General features: G+C 43.2%; 1 protein-coding gene across 3 annotated transcripts; it reads right to left on the reverse strand.

The window, feature by feature from the left end:
• Positions 1-573: 573 nt before the first annotated feature.
• LOC129696249 (ribosome biogenesis regulatory protein homolog) lies at positions 574-2,021 on the reverse strand. Of its 3 annotated transcripts, none has more exons than XM_055633962.1 (2): positions 1,824-2,021; positions 574-1,706 (listed from the first exon to the last, which is right to left on the reverse strand). In XM_055633962.1, the coding sequence occupies exons 1-2, from the start codon at positions 2,004-2,006 to the stop codon at positions 708-710; spliced, it is 1,182 nt and encodes a 393-aa protein (XP_055489937.1). In that variant the 5' UTR covers positions 2,007-2,021; the 3' UTR covers positions 574-707. The 3 variants fall into 3 exon arrangements, with proteins under 3 accessions (XP_055489937.1, XP_055489936.1, XP_055489935.1); XM_055633961.1 differs by having other exon boundaries at positions 574-1,766; XM_055633960.1 differs by having other exon boundaries at positions 574-2,021.
• Positions 2,022-25,426: the final 23,405 nt, after the last annotated feature.

Below are 25,426 nucleotides of genomic sequence, written 5' to 3' on the forward strand. Positions count from 1 at the left end.
TCCATAAAGAGATGAAAAAGGCATTTCTAGTGACATTACATCTCAAGTTACATTTATAGTTATCAATTTGAGGAAATAATAATTAGCCGGGAACAAAGGACGATTGACGTGGGGGAACCACCGTGAGGGGGGGATGGGGGGGGGAGAAAGAGAACAAAGGGGGACCAGGTTTGGGATGTCTTGTGCAAGCACCCTTTATGAGGTGACTCTTTGCATGCCTTGGGTATTGAATACCTTTGGCCAAGAATTTCACTGTAACTTGTCACATGTGACAATAAAGTACTCAATCATTCAAAGTGTACAACTGTAGCTTGTCAAACAGAATTATGAACTGCAGATGAGTCTTAGAGAGTGAAAATAATAAATGTTCTGTACACTTACCTAGGTGCTTTAGATAATTTTAAAGTAGAATGCTTACAACCAATGCTCGTGGGGTTGGCCTTTTCTTTAAGGCTTTGTTTTAAAAATAAATTGTCAGCCATTTAGCTCCTTTTTACACGTTAAGATCACGGCAGACACGACTTAATTCCATAGACCCGTCACATTTACTCAGATACACTCACATACCACATGTAATAATAATTCCATTTATTTTAAATATTATACAAAGATGTCAAAGCTCATTTCATAGACTAGATATCCCTCCCAAAACTGTAGTTTTTTAAAAATCAAAAAAGTACAACATTAAGAGTTCTATTTCACATGATTCATTTCCCCTTTCCTTTTTTATTAGCAGGTTTTCGACGTTGTCCCTTTCCATCTTTTTGGTTTTGTTTTTTGTGTCCCTTTTTGCCTTTTGGGCCCACTTTCTTTCGCTTTGCTGCCTGCTCCTGTTCATCTTCACGAAGCTGCCTATTTACAGCTCTTGTGAGGTCTAGTTTTGGTTTCTTGCTTGCCATGACTTTTAGCAGTTCTAGCTGGCTCTGCTTCTCTGCAGAAAAATCTCCAATAAGGGGTTGGAATTTCCTCTTCTTGGCTTTATTCCTCAACTCCTTTTCCTTCGGTAGCTTAGCCTGAAACTTGCCAACTGAAGCTGTGGAGGTCTTAGCCACGTGAATGGCTTTGCTCAGCTCACTCTTACTAGGCTGGCTGGCCGGGGTTATTCCCAAAGTTGGCACTTTCATCTTCTGAGCTCTGGCGATATTGCGCAGCCTACTCAGTTCGTTCTTCGCCACCCTTTCTTTTTTAGCCGTGGCACGTTTTGCAAATTGATCCTCATTGGGATCTGCCGACTCGGGCACCTCAATGACCCACTCTTTGGTTGGATCGTTGACTCTCTTGTACCCCCAGCGCCGCCGCCACTCGTTCTGCTCGTTGTCCCAGACCAGGTTGGTCTTCTTCTTCTTCCGGATGCCCTTGAGCTTGGCGAACTCTTCCCAGCGGGTGGGCGGCCGTCGCTTGGGCACGGGTTTCTCGCGGGGGATGCGTGTGGTGCCCTCGGGCAGCTTGGCCACGACCGCCTCCGGCAGCCGCTCGACCGGCAGCGCCCACATGGCGTTGACCAGCAGCTGGGTGTTGCCGCGGGCCAGCGAACGCAGGAATGTCTCGGGGTTCCTTCGGAACTCGCCGGCGTTCGGGACGTTTGTGTCGAACGCCGCCGCGTTCCCCAGATCGAACTCCAGCTCCAGATCCTTGTGCACGCGGACACTGTGCAGGCCATCGCCCGCCGTCTGCTGCTCCACGCCCGCCAGGGCCAGCGCCAGCACCTGCTCCACCGCCACCGCCGTCTGCTGCTGCTCCACGCCCGCCAGAGCCAGCGCCAGCACCTGCTCCACCGCCACCGCCGTCTGCTGCTCCACGCCCGCCAGAGCCAGCGCCAGCACCTGCTCCACCGCCACCGCCGTCTGCTGCTGCTCCACGCCCGCCAGCACCTCCACTTCCACCGCCGCCATCCCTCCGCACGCTGCACTCAGCTCACACGCCCCGGGTGAAACGGAAACCAGCTCTCTCTTCCGTCTGCGTGTTTCCTCCTCCTCCTCCTCCTCTCTCACTGGCCCGATGTTCATTCCGACTGGCCAATGAAGGTCCCGAACAAAGATCTTATAGCAGAGCTGCTGCTAGAGGATCTTTGGTCCCGAACACGGAAAGAGAACACGCTTCGAAAGCGAAGGTGGACAGCACAAAAATGCTGGAGTAAAAATGCAGGAAGGAACCAAAGATGCTGGTTTAAACCGAAGATCGACACAAAAAAGCTGGAGTAACTCAGCGGGGTACAGGCAGCATCTCTGGAGAGAAGGAGTGGGTGACGTTTCGGGTCAAGACCCTGCTTCAGAGAAATGCTGAATGGAGTAATAAAGGGCCTGTCCCACTGCGGCGACTTAATTCGCGAGTTTAGAAGAGTTTGCCCTCGACTCATACTCACAGCATTGTCGACACGAGGTCCCAGAAGGTTTTTGTTAAGGGCCCGTCCCACTTGGACGACCTAATCCACGAGTGGGTCAGGGGCTTTATTCTCCTTCATGCTCGAGAGTAGTCCCCGCGTACTCGAGGCCTCAGCTAGATCACTGTAAAGAAGGGAGATAAAAATGCGGGAGAAACTCAGCGGGTGAGGTAGCATCTATGGAGCGAATGAAATAGGCGACATTTCGGGTCAAGACCCTTCTTCAGACTGAGTTGAGTATAGGAGCAAAGAGGTCATCCTGAAGTTGCACAGGGCCCCATTGAGACCACACCTGGAGTATTGTATGCAGTTTTGGTTCCAAAACTTGAGGAAGGACATTCTTGCTATTGAGGGAGTGCAGCATAGGTTCATAAGGTTAATTCCCGGGACGGCGGGACTGTCATATGTTGATAGATTGGAGTGTCTGGGCTTGTATACTCTGGAATTTAGAAGGATGGGAGGGAATCTTATTGAAGATTATAATGTTGGGGGATTCCAGAACCAGAACAGTTTAAGAATAAGTGATAAGCTATTTAGAACGGAGATGCGGAAAAACATTTTCACACAGAGAGTTGTGAGTGTGTGGAATTCTCTGCCTCAGAGGGCAGTGGAGGCTGGTTCTCTGGATGCTTTCAAGAGAGAGTTGGATAGAGCTCTTAAGGATAGCGGACTTAAGGATAGTGGAGTTAAGAAGGCAGGAACGGGGTACTGATTGTGGATGATTAGCCATGATCACATTGAATGGCTTTGCTGCCTCAAAGGCCTACTCCTGCACCCATTTGTCTATTATATCGGCAACACCAAGCGCAGGCTCGGTGATCGTTTCGCTGAACACCTCAACTCAGTCCGCCTTAACCTACCTCACCCATTCCCAATCTGACTTTACGGTCCTGGGCCTCCTCCATTGGCAGAGTGAGGCCCAGCACAAATTGGAGGAACAGGACCTCATATTTTGATTGCATAGCTTACACCCCAGCGGTATGAACATTTACTTCTCTAACCTCTCTCTCCATCCCCTCCCCCTTCCCAGTTCTCCCACCAGTCTTACTGTCTCTGACTATATTCTATCTCTGTTCTGCCCACTCCCCTGACATCAGTCTGAAGAAGGATCTCGACCAGAAACATCACCCATTCCTTCTCTCCAGAGATGCTGCCTGTGCCCCGCTGAGTTACTCCAGCATTTTGTGTCTGTCTTTTGTTTTAAACCAGCATCTGCAGTTCCTTCCTACATGCGACAGTTGAAAATGTAGAGATACAATTGTATCGGGGACTGGGGTGGAGGGTACTGCATCGAGGAGTCCCGTGCAACCTGTTTCTCTTGCAGTTACAGACTCGCCAGTCGCCTGCCACTTGTGCGGGCTGGAAAAGCTGTGTTCCACGTGTACAGTGCATTCAGAAAGTATTCAGACCCCTTCACTTTTTCCACATTGTGTTACGTTACAGCCTTCTTCTAAAATTGATTAAATTCATTTATTTGTATCATCAATCTATACACAAAACCCCATAATAAAAAAGTCGAAAATGGGTGTTTAGACATTTTTGTAAAGTAATTAAATAGAAATAACTGCAACATCACATTTACATAGGTTTTCAGACCCTTAACTCAGTACCTTGTTGAGGAACCTTTGGCAGCGATTACAACCTCAAGTCTTCTTGGGTATGACACTACAAGCTTGGCACACCTGTATTTGGGTAATTTCTCCCATTCTTCTCTGCAGATTCTCTCAAGCTCTGTCAGGTTGGATGGGGAGCGTCGATACACAGCTATTTTCAGGTCCCTCCAGAGATATTCGATCGGCTTCAAGTCCGGGCACTGGCTGGGCCACTTAAGGACAATCACAGACTTGCCACGAAGCCACTCCTGCATTGTCTTGGTTGTGTGCTTAGGGTCGTTGTTCTGTTGGAAGGTGAACCTTTGCCCCATTTTGAGGTCCTGAATGCCCTGGAGCAGCTTTTCATCAAGGATCTCTGTACTTTGCTCCGTTCATCTTTCCCTCGATCCTGATTAGTTTCCCAGTTCCTGCCGCTGAAAAACATCGCCACAGCATGATGCTGCCACCACCATGCTTCACCGTAGGTATGGTATTGGCCAAGTGACGACCAGTGCCTGGTTTCCTCCAGATGTGACACTTGGCATTCAGGCCAAAGATTTCAATCTTGGTTTCATCAGACCAGCGAATCTTGTTTAGGTGCCTTTTGGCAAACTCGAAGTGGGCTGTAATGTGCCTTTTACTGAGGAGTGGCTTACGTCTGCCCATTCTACCATAAAGGCCTGATTGGTGGAGTGCTACAGATATAGTTGTCCTTCTGGAAGTTTCTCACATCTCCACAGAGGAAGTCTGGAGCTCTGTCAGAGTGACCATCGGGTTCTTGGTCCACTCCCTGACCAAGATCCTTCTCCCCTGATTGCTCAGTTTGGCCGGGCGGCCAGCTGTATGAAGAGTCCTGGTGGTTTCAAAGTTTTCACATTTAAGAATGACAGAGGCCACTGTGCCCTTTGGGACCTGCAATGCTGCAGAAATTGTTTTATACCCTTCCCCAGATCTGTGTCTCGACACAATATTGTCTCGGAGGTCTACGGATAATTCCTTCATCTTCATGGCATGGTTTTTACTCTGACATGCACTGTCAACTGTGGGATCTTATATAGACAGGAGTGTGCCTTTCCAAATCATGTCCAATCAATTTAATTTACCACTTGTGGACTCCAATCAAGTTGTAGAAACATCTCAAGGATAATCAATGGAAACAGGATGCACCAAAGCTCAATTTTGAGTGTCATAGCAATGGGTCTGAATACTTATGTAAATGTGATATTTCAGTTATTTCTTTTTAATTACTTTGCAAAAATTTTTTTTTTTTTCTTTTTTTGTTTTTGTTTATTTTATTAGAAGTTAATACAGTACAAAACAATACAGTGGTACCTAATTTTAGGTGCCAACTATGTCATAACGTAATACATTCTATGCACAACCTCTAGTTTTGTTTTTGAAAAGGAAGTAAAAAAAAACAAAAAATAGAGAGAAGAAAAAGAGGAAAAATAGATAATAGAAAATAGAAAAACGTGAAGTGTGTATATAAGAAAAGAAAAAGTAGAAAGTAGAAATACGAGAAAAAGACCCTTAAAAAAGAAATTTTCAAATCTTTGTTCGGAGATGTAAATCTATCCACGACCTAACCTGAAATCAGTAATCTTTACGGTACTGCTGCATCACATGATTCCAAAAAGTCGATGAAAGGGGACCAACTCCTTAAGAATTGGTCATATTTATCTATTAGGCGGAGTCTCATTTCTTCAAGGTGTGCTATGTCCGTCATATTCCTAATCCACAATTTAATAGTTGGTATAGCTGTATTTTTCCAAAGTGTAAGTATCAATTTCTTTCCAATTATTAACCCATAATTAAAGAATCCTTTTTGGTCTTTGTTTAAATTGATATCTTCTACTATTATTCCAAATATAATCCATTCCGTATTAGGTTCTATTCTTGACTTGAAGAGCTTTGTAAATATATCAAATATATCACTCCAAAATTTATTCAACTTTGTACATCCTACAAATGAATGTGTTATACAGGTGCACAACCTTTTATCCGAAAGCCTTGGGACCAGACACTTGTCGGATTTCGGACATTTTCGGATTTCCGAATGGAAGATTTTTAGCGTAGATTAGGTAGGCAGCGCGGGCGGCTTGAAAAGTCTGGAGCGGCTGCCTCCAACCCGGAGACCGGGGAATCATTGTAAATCATTGCATAAATGTTAGTCAGTTAGTTTGGAGGGATTTTATGTGGTGGTGGTGGGGTGGGTGGGTGAAGGGAGAAACTTTAATTCTTAGTCCCCTACCTGGTCGGCGACTCCCAACATCGCGGAGCTGGGGGCTCCGTCCGGCCGCGGGCGGCGCCGGCTGTAGCTCCGACCCCGGCAACTCGACCCGTGGCTGCGAGGTGCTCCAAATCCAGCGCCGCCCGCGGCCAGACGCCCGCAGTCCCAGCTCCGCGAATGTTGGGAGAAGGCGGCCTCAGCGCCCTGGAGCTTACCGCACAGCGCCCCAGTAAGGCATTGCCCGCTCCCCGCTGGTATCCCAGCACTGCGACGCCGCCGACTCCCAACATTTGCGGAGCTGGGTCTGAACGCGGCGCTGGATTTGGAGCGCCTCGCAGCCAGGGGTAGAGTTGCCGGGGTCGGAGCTACAACCGGCGCAGCCCGCAGCCCCAGCTGGGAGTTGACGGCCACAGCGCTGCAGAGCTTACTGCACGGCGACCCGGTAAGGCATTGACCGCTCCCCGCCTCTCCGACCAGGTAGGGGACTAAGAATTAAAGTTTACCCCTTCAACCCCCCCTTCACATAAAAGCCCTCCAAACTAACTGACTAACATTTAAGCAATGATTTACAGATGTTTAAGTGTCTCCCCGGTCTCCAGGGAGGAGGCAGCCGCTACAGTAGTACAGACCTGGGTTGACCGTGGGTCGTTTCGGGTCAAGTTTGGCACCAAACGCGAGCTTTGGTGTGCAGACGACATCCTGGGGGGAAATGGCCGGTTTTCGGAGTTTTTCGGTTTCCGGAACACCGGATAAAAGGTTGTGCACCTGTATTGGCATTTTGAAACAAACATTTATCGCATCTGGGAGAGACGTTTGGGTAGAATTTATTCAACCTCGTTTTTGAATAATATAGTCTATGTAATAATTTAAATTGAATTAAATTATGTCTTGCATTAATGGAACAATTATGTATGTTCATCAGATACTTTTCCCATCTATCTTTCGGGATTTTTATCATTAGTTCATGTTCCCAATCTTCTCAGTGCTTCTGTTGACGGTAATTCTCTATTTAATGTACTATTATAAAAATATGATATTAGTTTTTGTGAATCAGCCTTAATATTCATTGCTTCTTCTAAAGGGTCTAAAAATATAGTTTGAAATCTATGTATATATTTCTTCATAAAGTCACATATCTGTATATATTTAAAATATTGATTATCATTCAGTTTAAATTTTGATTTTAATTGTTGAAATGATAACAATTTGCCCAATTCATACATATCCCCTACTTTCCTAATCCCCAGTCTATCCCATTGTTTATATGTTTTGTCGATAAGAGATGGTTTGAATGCAGGATTGTTCAATATTGGGGTTAGTACTGATGGATTATTTAATTTCAAGGATAATTTTATTTGTTTCCAAATTCTTATTGTATTGTGAATAATTGGGTTCTTCTTATATATTACACTATTCAATTTTATCGGTGAGAACAAGATTGTTCCTATATCGTACGGGAAACACTCCTCTTTCTCCATTCTTATCCACTCCGACTGGTGAGTGGAACTATCCAACCAGTACATTATGTTCTTAATATGCACTGCCCAGTAGTAATACGTAAAGTTAGGTAATGATAAACCCCCCAACTTCTTTAGGTTTACACAAATGCTTTCGTTGAATTCTGTGTGCTCTATAATCCCATAAATAAAATTAGTGATATTAGAATCTAGTTTTTTTTTTAAATATTTTGGAATATATATTGGGATCGCTTGAAACAAATATATTAATTGTGGTAAGAAAGTCATTTTTATAGCGTTAATTCTACCTATCAATGAGAGCGGGAGCGTTTTCCAAAATTTAATCATAACATTCAGTTTATTTAATAGTGGCATAAAATTGGCGCTAAATAATGATTTGTGTCTTCTCGTAATTTGAATACCCAAATACTTGAATTTTTCTGTTGCAATTTTGAAAGGGAATTTTAATAAGTGTCTCGCATCCTGTGGTTTTAAAGACATAATTTCGCTTTTATTCCAATTTATTCTATATCCTGAAAAAGAACCAAATTCCTCAATTAGTGTTAATAAGGTGGGGATACTCGTTTGTGTATTAGTAATATATAAAAAAATATCATCAGCATATAATGAAATTTCATTCTTTGAGTCCTTAGTATTATAATCCATGAATATTCGGATGATTTCTAATCATTTCAGCCAGCGGTTCTATCATAAGGGCAAATAGCAATGGTGATAAGGCACCTATTACCCTTGATAAATAAAATTTTGGAGATAACATATTATTAGTTAATATTCTTGCCGTAGGTTTATCATAAAGTAGTTTAACCCATCTAATAAAATTCTCTCCCTTATTAAATTTTTGGAGTATCTTATATAAATACTGCCATTCTGCCTGATCAAATGCCTTCTCTGCATCCAGCATAACGACTGAAATATCTTCAATGTCCTCTTTGTGAGAGTACATATTGAAAAGCATTCTCAAGTTAATAAATCATTGTCTTTTGGGTATAAATCCCGTTTGATCCGGGTTTACCAATTTGTTAATATAATTATTCAGTCTTCTTGCTAGTATCTTTGCTAAGATTTTGCTAAGATTTTCCGTTCCGTATTTAGAAGTGATATAGCTCTGTAAGAACCCGGTTCATCTAAATCTTTATCTTTTTTTGGTATGCGTTATTGTTGATTCTGCTAAAGTTTCTGGTAGTTTAATTTTGGTATAAGCCTGCGTGAATAAGTTGAGTAATCTTGGGTCTGAATACTTATGTAAATGTGATATTTCAGTTATTTCTTTTTAATTACTTTGCAAAAATTTCTAAACACCCTTTTTCGCTTTTATATTATGAAGTATTGGTGTAGATTGATGATAAAAAAAAGATGAATTTAATCCATTTTAGAATGCTGTAACGTAATAAAAGGTAGAAAAAGTGAAGGGGTCCGAATACTTTTTGAATGCACTGCATATGGAGTGTATGAAGTTGCAGCCCCCGTTCCAATACCATTGCATTCTGGCTGCATTTCACACCCACCACCATAGGGGAGAGGGTAGGGCTGAAGATGTCCCGGTTGGGTTGCTCCTAGGCGTGGCCATTCGCAAGTCACGGCGCCAGGCGGAAGAGGGCTCTGCCCGAGCCAGCTGCCTGCCCCTTTTCCGGGGTTACTTCTGCGCCCGGGTGGTAATAGGAAGGGACTACGCGCTGTCCACGAACACCCTAGCGGATTTCCGAGATCGCTGGGCACCACGGGGGGTGGATTGCATCCTCAATAAGGATAGTGATATAGCATTTTAAGGAAAATTTGTTTTTTCTTGTATTGTGGTGGTAGGTTTGTTTTGAATCATTTAGTATTGTGCATATTATTGTAAATAGTTGAATTAATTATTTTTGGCTAAAATAAAAGGGGTGATACAATTATGGAGATGCAAGGAACTGCAAAGACACACAATGCTGGAGGAACTCAGCGGGGTCAGACAGCATCTGAGGAGGGAATTAGCAGGCGAAGATTCGGGTCAGGACAATTATGGAGACACAAGAAAAGCCCTCTCCTCCCCACCCCACTCCAATCAGTCTGGAGATAGAAACATAGAAACATAGAAAATAGGTGCAGGAGTAGGCCATTCGGCCCTTCGAGCCTGCACCGCCATTCAATATGATCATGGCTGATCATCCAACTCAGTATCCTGTACCTGCCTTCTCTCCATATCCCCTGATCCCTTTAGCCACAAGGGCCACATCTAACTCCCTCTTAAATATAGCCAATGAACTAGCCTCAACTACCCTCTGTGGCAGAGAATTCCAGAGATTCACCACTCTCTGTGTGAAACATCTATCCACGTTCTCCAGGGATGCTACTTGGCCCGCTGAGTTACTCTAGCACTTTGTGTATTTTTTTAATCACTTGTCCGACTTCGTTCCTTCCCCCCCTCCCCCCCCCCTTTTCAGTTTTATCCACCCGCTCCTCACTTAGTCTGAAGAAGAGTGGAAACAAGGAAACTGCAGATGCTGGTTAATACACAAGACACAAAGTTATAGTGTAGCTGAACAGGTCAGGCAGCATCTCTGGAGAACGTGGAACACAACGCAACTCAGTAGGTCAGACCACATCCCTGGGGAACATGGAACATCCATGTTCTCCAGGGATGCTATCTAACCTGCCCGAGTTGCTCCAACATTTTGTGTCCTTTTGAGTCTGAAGAAGAGCCCTGACCCGAAACGTCGCCTGTTCATTCCCTCCTCAGATGCCGTCTGACCCCGCTGAGATGTTTAATTTGTGTTTATTGTATGTTTTGTTATTATTGATTCTGTGTTGACTGCAGGCAACATAATTTCGTTCAGACCGAAAGGTCTGAATGACAATAAAGGATCTATCTATCTAAATGTTTTCCTCATCTCGGCCCTAAAAGATTTCCCCCTTATCCTTAAACTGTGACCCCTTGTTCTGGACTTCCCCAACATCGGGAACAATCTTCCTGCATCTAGCCTGTCCAACCCCTTAAGAATTTTGTAAGTTTCTATAAGATCCCCCCTCAATCTTCTAAATTCTAGCGAGGACAAACCGAGTCTATCCAATCTTTCTTCATATGAAAGTCCTGACATCCCAGGAATCAGTCTGGTGAACCTTCTCTGTACTCCCTCTATGGCAAGAATGTCCTTCCTCAGATTAGGAGACCAAAACTGTACGCAATACTCCAGGTGTGTTCTCACCAAGACCCTGTACAACTGCAGTACAACCTCCCTGCTCCTATACTCAAATCCTTTTGCTATGAATGCTAACATACCATTCACCTTCTTCACTGCCTGCTGCACCTGCATGCCTACTTTTAAAGACTGGTGTACCATGACATCCAGGTCCCGTTGCATCTCCCACTTTCCTAATCGGCCATCATTCAGATAATAGTCTACTTTCCTGTTTTTGCCACCAAAGTGGATAACCTCACATTTATCCACATTATACAGCATCTGCCATGCATTTGGCCACTCACCCAGCCTATCCAAGTCATCTTGCAGCCTCCTAGCATCCTCCACACAGCTAACACTGCCCCTCAGCTTCGTGTCATCCGAGATGAGTGGAAACAAGGAAACTGCAAGTGCAAGTTAATACACAAAAGACACAAAGTGCTAGACGACCTCAGCGGGGTCAGACGGCATCTGAGGAGGGAATGAACAGGCGACGTTTCGGGTCAGGGCTCTTCTTCAGACTCAAAAGGACACAAAATGTTGGAGCAACTCGGGCAGGTTAGATAGCATCCCTGGAGAACATGGATGTTCCATGTTCCCCAGGGATGTGGTCTGACGTACTGAGTTGCGTTGTGTTCCACGTTCTCCAGAGATGCTGCCTGACCTGTTCAGCTACACTAGAACTTTGTGTCTTTTGTGTATTAACCAGCATCTGCAGTTTCCTTGTTTCCACTCTTCTTCAGACTAAGTGAGGAGGGGGTGGATAAAACTGAAAAGGGGGGGGGGGAGGAACGAAGTCGGACAAGTGTTTAAAAAAATACACAAAGTGCTAGAGTAACTCAGCGGGCCAAGTAGCATCCCTGGAGAACGTGGATAGATATTTCTAAACACCTGGCAAACAATAGGTGGATACAGGCAAATGGGGTGCGATTGGTAAATGACAAAGGCTGAAGGTGAAGTGGAACAAAAAGGTGTCCGATAAGGTGAGAAAAAGAAACTCACATCTTTTGAAGGTGGTTCTGAAAAGGATCATAATGAGATACGGCCAATGCACATCAAACCTTTAATGGAGGAACTCAGCTGGTCAGGCAGCATCTGAACTTATGAAATCCATCAGTCTGAAGATGGGTCCTGATCCAAAAGATCATCTGTCTATTCTTTCCACAGATGCTGAATGACCCGCTGAGTTCCTCCAGCTCTTTGTTTTTAGCTTAAAATTTCAGCATCAGCAGTCTTTTGTGATAAGCCAGATTAAAGAAGGGGGCACATTGTCACATCCTGTTCTTGATAAAGATGCAGTGGAGATGTCTTTGAGATTTATTCATTTTCCAAAATAAAGAAAATAGTGGCATGTGAACCTTGAAATCGAAGATAAAAATCATACCCTGCATATATGCAAAATGAGTACAAGATCTGCAGCTTATCAAAATCCTTGGGCCTAGAGCTGTCCCTGGAGGCTGGGCGCTGGTTCTTTAGAACCTGCTTGAGTGACGCCCCTATCTATTAAAACAGATGGGTGCATGCTGAAATTAAAAAGCACATAAATTTCAGGTAATGGAAATCTAAAATTAAAACAGAAAATGCTGGAAGCATGTAGCAGGCAACATCTGTGGAGAGCAAAGCAGAGTTAGCGTTTCAGCTGGGTGGCTTTTCATAAGCACAGGAACAAGTGTAGGAAGCAATTATAGGCAGCACTGACAGCATCCTGGCTAACAGATCTTGCAACTAGTACTGTCAAAAAATAATTGACAGTCCTCCCACTGATTTTTGTTTCTTTTGTCTGTTAGGGCGATTGTACATGTAATACAACAAAGACGTCAGAATTTGCCTTCAGAAGAAGACCAAAGGGGGACCATGTAGTCTTGAAGAGTGATATAAGGAAGTTGTGAAATAGGGGAATAGATATCCCCTTTCAGAAGGCTATAGTTGAATCAGTTACAGTGCTGGCATCATCAGAATTTTTACCTTTTTAATGTCGCCATATATTTGAGCAACTTATGTAATCAATGGTGCTATCATAAATAGGGATTATTTTCTAAACTTTGGTACTATTTTATTTTATTATGTTAGGGTAAAACATCTTATGGAGATTGTCAACTCAAATTTCACTGTACCTTAATTGGTGCATGTGACAATAAATTGACGACCTTGAAACTTGAACAAACAATATGGGTCGATGGTAAATAGAAACTTTTAAAAAAATGTGAGGGAAATTCAATTGGTTAGTTATGCTTAAAGTCCTTAAAATTGTACTTAGCGGTTTACTAGCTCATTTCAAAGGTCATTTAAGAGTCAATTATGGTCCTGGGTCTGGAGTCATATAAACTAGGATGGGAAAGGATGGCAGACTTCCTTACTAGCAACAAATTTCACTCTTGTTTACAATCTCTCCTATTTCCATTATGTCACTGTAATCCAACCCGAACTGGACACATGTCATTTTTGAACTCTAGAGAATATTTAATTTAAAATCCTCCACCATTGATCATTGTGATTTTAGCTGCAAAGGGTTTAAGAGCGAAATTCTTTGCTTGCAAAGAGTTGCCACATACAGTGCTGACAAAGTTGCAAAGTCCTTTGGTTACACAAAAAAGCTGGAGAAACTCAGCGGGTGCAGCAGCATCTATGGAGCGAAGGAAACCTTCGCTCCATAGATGCTGCTGCACCCGCTGAGTTTCTCCAGCTTTTTTGTGTAACCTTCGATTCTCCAGCATCTGCAGTTCCCTCTTAAATACAAAGTCCTTTATTCCCTTCCCAAATACTTTTTGCCTATTACTTCTCAGTCATCTACAACACTTTGTAGCACCTAGTTCTTTAACCAACGTGTAGGTTAACCACTCGAATATCTGTTCCTGCAGTCTGAAGAAAGGTTCCAACCCAAAATATCACCTATCCCTTGTTTCCAGAGATGCTGCCTGACACACTTAGTTACTCCAGTATTTTGTGTCGCAGTTCCAGTGACCACGTTTTAATCACTTTATTATTAGTGCTACAGTGATTCACCTTAACATGCATCATCACTAGGTTAAAAGCAGAGATCACAGAGCTCTAAGATCTTTGGTTAAAAGTAATGTAAAACATAAGCTGTTGCTGTGTACTCTACAAACAGTTACATTAAACCACCAACTGGTGGCAGTAAATCAATGTTTTTCAGTCATCTCAGCAAAGGAAGTTATATGGTGAGAACAGTGCTACATGTTTATGGAGACTGTAGAGCAGAGAAATCCCAAAATACTGGAACCAAGAAGCTTCTGCTAAGACTGCATCATGACTTTTCCATTTCCTTTCTGATAGCAGGCCCTATAATGGGATGGCTGGCTGCCTTGTGGCAAAACCAGCAGCAATGCAGGCTGCAGATCTTGGTTACCTCTGCAGCTGGGGGAAAGACTGTGGCAAAGTGGAAATATTGTAGAATAATGTGTGTGAGGTGACAGTGTGAGAGTGGTTAGCTTCATGTCATTGCATGAAGGGACTTAGAGGGAAGATTGTGGATGAAAAAGTTAAGGACAAATTAAAAACCCATTGTGGATTAAAATTATATTGAGGTCTGGTGGAAGCGGCTTTGTTCCTCCTGAAATGCAGGCAATGCTTACTGCCACCAGTTGCTGGCTGTGAATGCACCTGCCTCTCCAGTCTGAAGAAGGGTCTTGACCCAAAACGTCACCCATTCCTTCCCTCCAGAGATGCTGCTTGTCTCGCTGAGTACTCCAGCATTTTGGTCTAGCCTCTCTTCAGTCTCAGATTCCTGATGCCTGGAAAACCTAACCACCCAGAATTAAGTTCAATTGGTTGCCAGAAGATCAGGCACAGCGCTCCATTTTCTCCATATTTTGGCCTACTTGAGTCCATGCCAGCTCTCAGAGCAATCCGTTGTTCCACTAGTCTTTCTACAAACTATTTTCCCATACAGTAGAGATAATTTGCAGTGATCATTTCACCTGACAACCCACTTGGCTTTGGGAAGTGGGAGGAAATCACAGCAAACAAGAGAAACTCAAATGGCCTCAGGGAGAAGGTGCATACTCTGCAGTCAACAGAAAATGTGTTCAGTATCTAGCATAGGGTGATCATTTTAGTCTTAGGGGAGAAAGGAAGGAAGAAGGGAAGGGAGGGAGAGTAGGAGAGATGGAGAAGAAGGGATGGTTTAATTGAAGGAGGAGAGAGGGAGTGGGGGGAAGAAGGAAGAAGAGGGGAAAAGAGGAAAGGGGGAAGCTGTGAGAAGGAGAAAAAGAAGGAGGAGGTAGAGGAAGCAGAAGAGAGATAGGAGGAAAGGGGAGGGAAGGGAGAAAGGAGGAAGGAGGAGAGAGAGAAGAGAGGGGAGAAGAGAGGGGGGGAGAGGAGTAGAGGTGGGGAGGGAGAGAGGGAGGAGGAAAGGAGAAGAAGGAAGGGGGAACGAGAGGAGAGGGGGAAGAGAGAAAGGGGAATAGAAGAGGAGAAAGAGGGGAAGAGAGGAGGGGAGAAGAGGAGGAAGGGAGGAGGAGGGAGGGAAAAGGGAAGAGAGAGAGAGGAAGAGAGAGAGGAGAGAGAAGAGAAGAAGAGAGGGGAGGAGAGGAGAAGAGAGAGGAAGAGAGAAAAGGGGAATCAGAGGAAAAGAAGCAGGGGGAAGAGAGGAGAGGAGGGAGGAGAGGAGGAGGATTGAAGAAGAGGAGAGAGAGAGGAGGGAGAGAGAGAGAGGAGAGAGGGAGAGGGGGAGAGAGAGGGGAGGAGAGGGGAGAGAGGAGGAGGGAAGAGAAGAGAAGATGGGGAGAAAGGGGAGAGGAGAGGGAGAGAGAGAGAGAGGGGAGAGGGGAGGAGGAGAGAGGAGAGAGAATTAGGGAAGAGAAGAAGGAGAAAGGGGGGGAGAGAAAAAGGAGAGAAAGGAAGGAGGGGGGGAAGAAGAGGAGGAGAGAGGAAGAAGGAGGAGAGTGGAAGGAAGAGGAGGAGAGGGAAAAGAGGAGGGAGGAGAGAGGGAGGAGGAAGGGAGGAAGGGGAAGGGGAGAAGAAGAGGAGAGAGGAGAGGAGAAGAGGAAGAAGGGGGAAGAGGGGAAAGAGGGGGAGATGGATAAATGTAGAGGAGAGGGGATGGGAGAGGAGGGAGAAGAGAAATAATTAGAAGGGGGGGAGATGGGAGGGAGGGAGGGAGAGAAGGAGGGATGAGGAAAGAGGAAGAAGGGAAGAAAGAGAGAGAGAGGAAAGAAGGAGAGAGAGATAGAGAGGAGGAGAAGAGAGAGGAAAGGGTTGGGAGAGGGAAGGAAAAAGGCAGAGGAGAGAGAGGGGAGGGGAGGAGGAGAAGAAGAAAGAGAGGAAAGAGAAAGAAAGGAGGAAAAAGAGGGAGGGATGAGAAAAAGAGAAGAGAAAGGAGGGGAGAAGATAGAAGAGGGAGGAAGGGGGAAAGAAGGAGAAGAGGGAGAGAAACATAGAAAGAGGAATGAGGGAGGGGAGGGGGGGGGGAAAAGGAGAACAGGGTAGAAGGAGGGGAGGAGAGAGGAAAGGAGGGGAGAAGAGAGGGAGAGGGAAAAGGAGAAAGAGAAGGGAGGGAAAGGAGGGAGAAGGGGAACGAGAGGGATAATGAAGAGAGAAGGGAGAGAAGGGGAAATGAGAGGGGAGAGGGAGAAGGGGTGGGATGAGAAGAGGGGGGAGAAAAGAAAGGGGGAGGGGAGAGGGAGGAGAGGAGAGGTAGAGAAGAGGAAAGAAGAGGGGAAGGAGAGAAGAAAAAGGGGGAGGGAGAGAAGGGAGGAGAGAAGAGAACAGAAGAGAGGAAGAGAAGGTTTTAGGAGAGAAGGAGGGAGAAAAGAGGAACGAGGAAGAAAAGGGGTGGCGAGAGGGGAGGGGAGAAAAGAGAGAAGAAGAGGGAAAGAGGGGAGAAGGGAGAAAGAAGGGCAGGGGAGATTTTGAGGGAGAGGGGAGGGGGTAGGTAGAAGGGAGGAATGGAAGGAGGAGAGGGGAGAAGTAGGAAGAGGAGAGGGAGGAGAGGAGAAGAAGGAGAGGAGGGAGTGGAGAGGAAGAGAAGGGGGAGAAGATGGAAGGGGGGAGAAAAGGAAGAGGGAGAAGAAGAAAGAGAGGAAGAAGAGAGGAAGAAGAGAGGGGGAGGGGGAGAATAAAGGAGGAAGAGGAAGAAAGAATGAAAAAGAAGTGGAGAGAGAAGGAGCAGGGGGAGAGAGGAGGGGGAGAAAGAGGGATTTGGAGGAGAAGGAGAGGAGGGGGGAGAGGAGAGGAAGAGGGAGGGAAAGGGAAGAAACGGAGGGAAAGAAATAGGGAGAGGAAGAAGGAAAAAGAGGATGGGAGAGAAGACGGGGAGAGGAGCATAGGGAGAGAGGGGGGGAAAGGGAGAGGGGAGTAGGGGGGGGAGAGAGAGAAGCCAGGGGTAGGAGAGGAGGGAAGAGGAAGGTGGAAAAAGGAATTTTAGGAGAGAAGGAAAATAAAATTTATGTAGCATGGGATCTAGGGAGTTTAAATTGGAAAAATAATCAGCATGAATATATATGTAATAATGTTACAGCACGGAGAGGATTATGAAATAGATATGTAGATTGTACAACATTGCGGTGTAAAATTGGAATAATAAATCTAAAATAAGTTATTCAGTAAAGCATGTTAATCATCCAGTTTAACTTGGGCAAATTAATGGAAAATTTCCAAATGATTGGGGTACAAGTGTAGGACTGGGAATGAGGTGTGAAAGAAACCAGTCAACAAATTGTAGGCATTAGTGCTCACATTCATGTGCATATTGCACTTAATAATCAATTAATAAAAAAACAAGTTTTGCTTTGTGTATTGATAATAAGATCATAAGAGATAGGGGTAGAATTAGGCCATTCGGCCCATCAAATCTACTCCACCATTCAATCATGGCTGATCTATCTCTCCCTCCTAACCCAATTCTCCTGCCTTCTGCCCATAATGTCTGACACCTGTACTAATCAAGAATCTATCTACCTCTGCCTTAAATATATCCACTGACTTTGCTTCCACAGCCTTCTACGGCAAAGAATTCCACAGATTCACCACCCTCTGAATAAATAAATTCCTCCTCATCTCATTCCTAAAAGAACGTCCTTTAATTCTGAGGCTATGTGCTCTGGTCCTAGACTCTCCCACTAGTGGAAACATCCTCTCCACATCCACTCTATCCATTCTACCCCACTTCTTCCAAACTCCAGCGAATATAGGCACAGTGCCGTCAAAAGCTCATCATAAGTTAACCTACTCAATCCTGGGATCATTCTCCTCTGGACCCTCTTCTGAGCCAGCACATCCTCAGATATGGTGCCCAAAATTGCTCCCAATGTTTCAAATGCAGCCTGACCAGCTCCTTGTGTAAGAAAGAACTGTAGATGCTGGTAAAATCGAAGGTTGACACAAAATGCTGGAGTAACTCAGCGGGTGATGCAGCATCTGTGGAGAGAAGGAATGAGCGATGTTTCGGGTCGAGACCTTTCTTCAGCGCCATTATTTTTGAGTTATGTCCAGCTGAATCTCTGGTAATAGGAATGGAGTGAAGACCCTGGCATAATGCCAATATTGTTAATTGATCAAAATAAATGGCATTATTTTTTAAAAAGGACATTATATTTTAATAGCGAAGGACATTAAATTTAAAAATGTTCAATAATGGCAATGCTTTCCTACTTGACATGTTGTCTAGAAATGAATACAAACAAAGTTAGTTAAGCATTCACAAAGGCATTCCTTTGTAAAAGTTTATTGAGTGAGAAAAATAAAGTAGAGGCTGAATGGAATAAACTTTTTTAATTAACTTATTTCAAATTTTTTAACTCAAGTATTTTTCAAAGAATAGAGACAAATGTTGAATCATTTGGAAACTTATGACAACTAAATTGATGTTAAATGTTCTATAATTGACAGATCTTGTGCTACCATTGCAATTCCATTGTAAATCTATAATAAGGAAAGAGAAAGATTAGGTGTCATAAAAATAATGATATAGAGCTAAAATGTATCCTATTAAATATCTCTGCAGAATGCATTAATTTAAATTGTTTCAAATCTGCATTACTAGTGATTTGTAAATCGAACAGGACATTTCTGTTTGTTTGTTTTAATGCGTGCGTGCGATATCCCAAAACCCCATCAAAACGGTATACGATAGCGCTACAATCTTTGGCCCACCTTACTCACCATTGTCATGGGATGTAAATGAAATAAGTTTTGTTCGGATTGATGTTATATTTTACAAGTTATTGACATTTTAAACTTTACAAAAATCACTTTTCATGCCACCTTTCCACTTGCCCTGCCCGTCACCCGCGTTGAACGTCACAATGGGATCTCGAATCTCATTTACATTTTTTTAAATCCTGATATTCATAAATATCATGAAGGGTTTTCATAAAACTCAGTTTTAATCAAATTCCACCGTTTACTTTGTGTTTAGGTTATTATCTCACCTGGGACTAATTTACTGTTGTGTTGTGGAGGGCAGTGGGCGAGGAGGGGGGATTGAGAGAGAGGAGGGGGAGTGGGTGATAGAGGGAGAGGAGAGCAGTGCGGGGGTGAGGAGGGAGAGTAGGGGTTGGAATAGGGGGGAGATGAATGGGGGAGGAGGGGGAAAGAGGGAGAGGAGGGGGGGTAGGGCTGGGAGAAGGGTTATGGAGGGAGGGAGGGAGTAACTGAGGGTAAGGGAAAGGAGAGGATGGAGAGGTTAGGGAGGGAGGGGGGGATGGGAGGAGGAGAGGGGAAAGAAGAGGGGGGGGTGCTGGAGATTGAGGGGGAATGGGGGAAGATAGGGGTAAGAAGAGGGATGTTGAGGTAATGGAAATATTAAATGCAGTTATTAACTTTAACTTAATTTCTGTGTTAGTGCGGGCTCGTCATCCGTGCATGCGCAGTTTGGTGGAATATTGCGTAGGGGGAGCGGTCCCAACGGGCCTCCACTAGGTCTAGTAATTGTGCAAAGGTGTAACTTGATTAACAAAAATACACTGTAACAAAATGTAAGTACATTAGAATCGTAAATTTCTTTGTATATAGTTTAGGGGAAACTACTGTTCCAAGTACTAATTGGTTAGAAAAATGGTCATAATCATGAAGATTATGACTTAAAGCAATCCATAGTGAATGCTGGCTTAAAACCAATTTTAACTTAGTCAAATTGAAGTTACTGAGGTCTTAAATGATATCAAGATGGGACTGATAGACTTGAGTAAAACACAAAGTGTTGAAAGAACTCAACAGGTCAGTCAGCATCTAGAGAGGGGATGGACAGATGATGATTCCGGTTTGGACTCTGCTTCAGACTGAGACTCCTCCCACTTCATACTGATATTCTGGCTGCTGCTATTTCTAAAGAGTCTGCAATTGGACAACTACCGTTCTTCCTGGTTCAAGTGATACCCATTTTAATATGTAAAATGGGCTCTTCATACTTATAGACCATCCTATCCTGGGGGAAAAAGACTGACTAACCTCTGTACCTTTCATAACTTTATACAACTAATGCATCAACCATCTTATGAAACATTTATTTTAATTCCCTTGCTTGAAGTTAATCAAGATCCAGAGACTTACTTACAGCTCCATCAATTTGCTCCACGCCATATGCCTTGTGAATGTATTTTTCCTGAGTTCTTGCCTTCCTTCCAATTCGTAATTTATTTTGTGGGATACTTCTTGTATCTTGTATAGTGAAAGCTGCTGCAGAATAACCTGTACTTTACCACGTTAACCTGGTTTGAAGTTTGAAGAAGGGTCCCAACCTGAAATGTCACTTATCCATGTTCTCTAGAGATGCTGTCTGACCACTGAATTACTCCAGCATTATGGGGGTTTTTAAACCATCAACTGCAGTTTCTTGTGTGACCATGTTAACTCGAGTGTTTCATTAGGCCTAACATGCTGAAGATACTGATTCTTTTTAGGAGGAACAACTGATACTAGTCATTCATAAACTAAATGGTTATATTAAGTTTGTACACTTTCCTGCTTCCCACTGAAGAAATAATCAGTTCAGAGACTATTACAATTCACTGCTATTGTGACTTTAGCTATTGCCTACATTATTTCAAGGCTAGCTGTAGCAGCTCAACTGTTTCCTCAGTTGTGAGAAAGGTAGATTGAGGCTTGAGTGAGACATAGTTCAACTATTAACTGTGTAAATTTGTTGAGCCATCAATGCTTTTTAACTGTGTTTGCGATCAATTGCTAAAATAGCATAAATCCATGCCCATGTAATATATATTCATCCTAAATGATAAATAAATTGTTAAATCCTTGCCCAGTTTACATGATTAGATTAATTTTGATCCTAATTGTTGTTCAATATCTAACAAAAGCAAAACTATTTAATAAAACATTTGTTAAGAATAATCTACCTTTGTTTTGTATGATAGGTTTAATTATACTGTAGTTTTAATTAATGTAATGATGTCTGAGATATGAATTGTCTGCGATATCCTGCATTTAATGTGAAATATTTTCCTATTGATTCCAAGAATTCCCAATTATCATGCAATATCATGTCAATGTATGCAAGGGTCAATGTGTTGACTTATAATTGTGTTCCGTTAAGTTACTATTTTATGGCAGTCATGTTAATTTCTGCAGTATTGTTCTGCTATTCAATAAGCACTTGCATTCAAGATAAAACAGAAATAGTAATGCAAAATGTTTTATGGAAATATTTTAAAAACATAAAAGAAAAGGAAAAAAAATCAACCCTGAACTTTACTGTGAATAAGAGACTTTACTTAGACTTTAGAGATACAGTACGGAAATTGGTCCTTTGGCCCACCGAGTCCACGCCGATCAATCATCCCATGCACTGGCACTATCCTACACACCAGGGATCATTTTTTTACCAAAGCCAATTAACCAGTACGTCTTTGGAGTGTGGTAGGAAACCAGAGCACCTGGAGAAAACCTACACGGTCACAGGGAGAACATACAATTTCCGTACAGACAGCACCCGTAGTCAGTATCGAACCCGGATATCTGGTGCTGTAAGATAGCAAATTTAGGTCTGCGCCATTGTGCTGCCCTAAACGGGCATTCCATTTGTTTTATTTCAATGACATTGATCATTCCCATGGAGTTTAGAAGAATGAGCAGTCACTATTCAAATGTGTAAGATCCTAAGGGGGCTCGACAGCATAGATACTGAGATGTTTTCACTGGTGGGAGAGTCATGAGCATGGGGATATAGATGCAAAATAATGTGCTTGTCATTAATAACTGAAGTACATAGAAATTACTTATCTCAGAGAGTAGAATATCGCCAGAATCTGGAAGGAAATTTAGGTTTTAAATGTGCATAATGGCCCCCTTTAGATAGAGGAGTTTTAACAATTTTACAGTTTCCAGTATAGTTCTATTATTAACTGAAACCTTGAATGTGTGAATTTATCAATGCAGCTGGAAAATCCTCTAAAGCACAGACTCCACTCTTATTGGGGTTGGTGGGTGGTGCAAAGCTGGGACATGTGCACTAAATGATTAAAATACTGAAATAGATAGAAGTAACATAATACACTTGATGCCCAGAATGGATTTTTAAAATTATTTGTTTTGCAAGATCAGATGTGACACATTAGTGCATTGGAGCATGTATTAATATCACCAAGTGGATAATATCACCAAGTGGGTGTTGTGAGTAAAAATCAAAAAACACCTAAGTAAAGTATTTTTCACACTGCTCCCTCATCAGTAGGAGTCTCATTAGGTTTAACCTGAAATATATAATAAACTCCATAAACTGCAATTAATTCATTCTTATTATTGTTTTAAGACGGTTAAACAGAATCGAATGAAAGGGAAAAAGAGAACAATTAAGATAAACACCTAAAGGAAAATGAACACAGGGATAATACTGCAAAAGAATGAGCAGAATAGATTGACAGTTATTGATGTAAAAATGGAAAATGATAACATTTAATGTGAAGGTGAGCTTAACAAAGAGCAAGATAGAAACATAGAAACATAGACGTGTAGAGACTGTAAATGTTAGAATCTGGAGCAACAAACAATCTGCTGGAGGAACTTAGCAGGTCAAACGACCATCTGTGGAGGGCTAAGAATTGTCAATGTTTTGGGCTGAAACCCAAGATATCGAGTTTGTCCAGATATCGAACTGAGTTAATCAAATGATTCACTTTTGTAAATTTTACTACTTCAACATAAATGGATAGTTAAACACATAATAACTAAATTAAGACCTTGATTAAAACTTTAATTTAGGAAGGAGCAGGCTGATTTTAAGCTTGTTATCATACAGAAATCTCAGAGTAGGGGAGAGTTAAGCAACAAACAGAAAGGGAGACAGCTGCTTCCATTAGATCCAACAGGAGGTGATGAGAGAGACTGTGAGATCCAGGTGGTCTGTCAACACATGGGGCAGGTGCTGCCAGTCACCCTGCCAGCAACGGCTCGCACTCACCACACCGTACAGCTTGCAGCCCTGAGTTTCACATCTCAGCGTTGAGCAGCCACACACTTGCTTCTGCCTGCCCAACACCAGCCCTCGCAGGCAGTGAGCCGTGGGCAGTTTATTGCTGCAGGAGTACCAATAGAAGGCAAGGATTTGCACCAGTTTCCCAACATTGCTGTGCTGCCAGTATCACATCTCCGGAGAGGCGCACGTAATGTTATAAAGACCACTTTTCATGTTGTTTTCCTGAATGCTTTCATGCTTGGGAACACGTCCTGAGCACTAAACCAGGTACCAGAATACCAAGTAAATGTGAAGCGGGGCACTGCTAATGTTGAAACATTATATAAAACCTGTTTGGATAAATCATTGTATCTTGAAACTGTGCAACTAAAAGTCTTACTATATTTTTCAAAAAACAAAATGTTGATAGAATAAAAACTGGAAAATATAGATCAGTCCATTAAATAAGGATCTAAAAATTATATTATAGAGAATTTAGAAAACATAGAAAAAAACCTTTTGGCTAATTGTGTTCATGCTAGTCAAAAAAGAACTACCTAATCCTTAGACTGAGCTGTCGCTCTGCTAGTCATGACGCTTCTTCAAGTATTTATTCAACTGTAAATAGCTCGTTCTAAGTTTCCCCCCCAGTCCAGTTTCAGTCAAAAACCACTGAGTCGAGCACGTGCGCATCTAAACTTTATTTTGGAAAAACACAATAACAGTTCCCCATTACTGTACCTAACCACCGCGGGTTCAGTCCTTGTATCTGCCTGATCAAGCCCTCCTAGCCTCGTGCAAGCAGAGACACTCCAGAAGGTCACGCAGTCCTAAGTGCACTCCCAGAAGATCGACACAGGACCTCGTGGGAGCGGCTTTTTATCGGTCCCCGAACCTCGAGAGGCCGAACCACATGGGGGTGGTCTCTCTACAGTCCAATAACAGATATCGATTAACACAGTATATGATAGACATTTCCTCAACCCAATAATACAGTAACCAATACAATGTATTTGAAAGAAAGTTCTAGAAGGAAGCAAACACGAATAAACATTGAAACATGTGGCCTGAGATTCAAACAGTTTCTCCAAGGCACAACAGTTTGACCAATCATCAATTAACAAGATGACAATATTTATACTATTTACAATGCCCTTGTAGCGATCCAATCAAAATGATGCATTTAGGGTTCGTTTGCAAAACTGCTATACATTTTACCAATTTAGGAGAAACAAGGAGAACACCTGGACCCCTGGCTAGCGCCATCCAAAGCCTGTAAATTTCAGCTAACAAGGGTTAAGCAATTCTGACGTGCAGGGATCCTCCATTATATGGTGTCTTTAATTTGGTCAATATTAACACAGCTACATCTTAAATGTGATAGGGGATTCTGCTTGCTATCACCATTTCAGGTAATGAGTTCCAGCCCCCCAAAATGTTTCCTCATCTCCCCTCTAATCTTCATGACCAATTACTAATGTAATTTCTTACCACACAAGCTCCTGCCCATCACCATCTTCTCACATCCCCAGTGGGGAGCATCTGCAAACTCCTTAATCATGAAATTTATAGCAGCTTGCACCTCTTCATGGAATTGCATTTCCATCAAGAAATGTTGTCCTCTTCCCCAAGAAGTATATGTTCAGAGTTTAGTTGAATACTATATTTCCTGGAGGGTGGAGGGTCAAGGATATGTGGAGCTCGGGAGCTTGGAATCTTTTCAGCAAATCAGACTCTATTTCCTCTGCATGGTTCAGGTGCATTTTACATGGCCAGATTTGGCAAACTGGTGTCAGGGGTTATGGGGAGAAGGCAGGAGAATGGGGTTAGTAGGGAGAGATTGATCAGCCACGATTGAATGGCAGAGTACTGAATGGCTGGGTAGATTGCCGAATGGCCTAATTCTGCTCCTATTGGGCCTGTCCCACTTAGGCGACTTTTTAGGCGACTGTTGGAGACTTTGCAGTTGCCACATGTTCGCGGGTGGTTGCCGGGGAGTTGCCTTCATGGTCGTGAGGAGTTCCCGTGTTCTCATGTTTTCAACATGTTGAAAAATTAGCGGCGACTAGAATGAAGCCGCAATGGACCTCAAAGGTAATAATCTCTGGATTACTACCAGTGCCACGTGCTAGTCAGAGTAGAAATAGGAGGATATTGCAGATGAATACGTGGCTTGAAAAATGGTGCAAGGGGGAGGGATTCAAATCTTTAGGGCATTGGAACCAGT

This window comes from Leucoraja erinacea, chromosome 4 (assembly GCF_028641065.1).
Source record: "Leucoraja erinacea ecotype New England chromosome 4, Leri_hhj_1, whole genome shotgun sequence".
Classification (NCBI taxonomy): Eukaryota; Metazoa; Chordata; class Chondrichthyes; order Rajiformes; family Rajidae; genus Leucoraja; species Leucoraja erinaceus.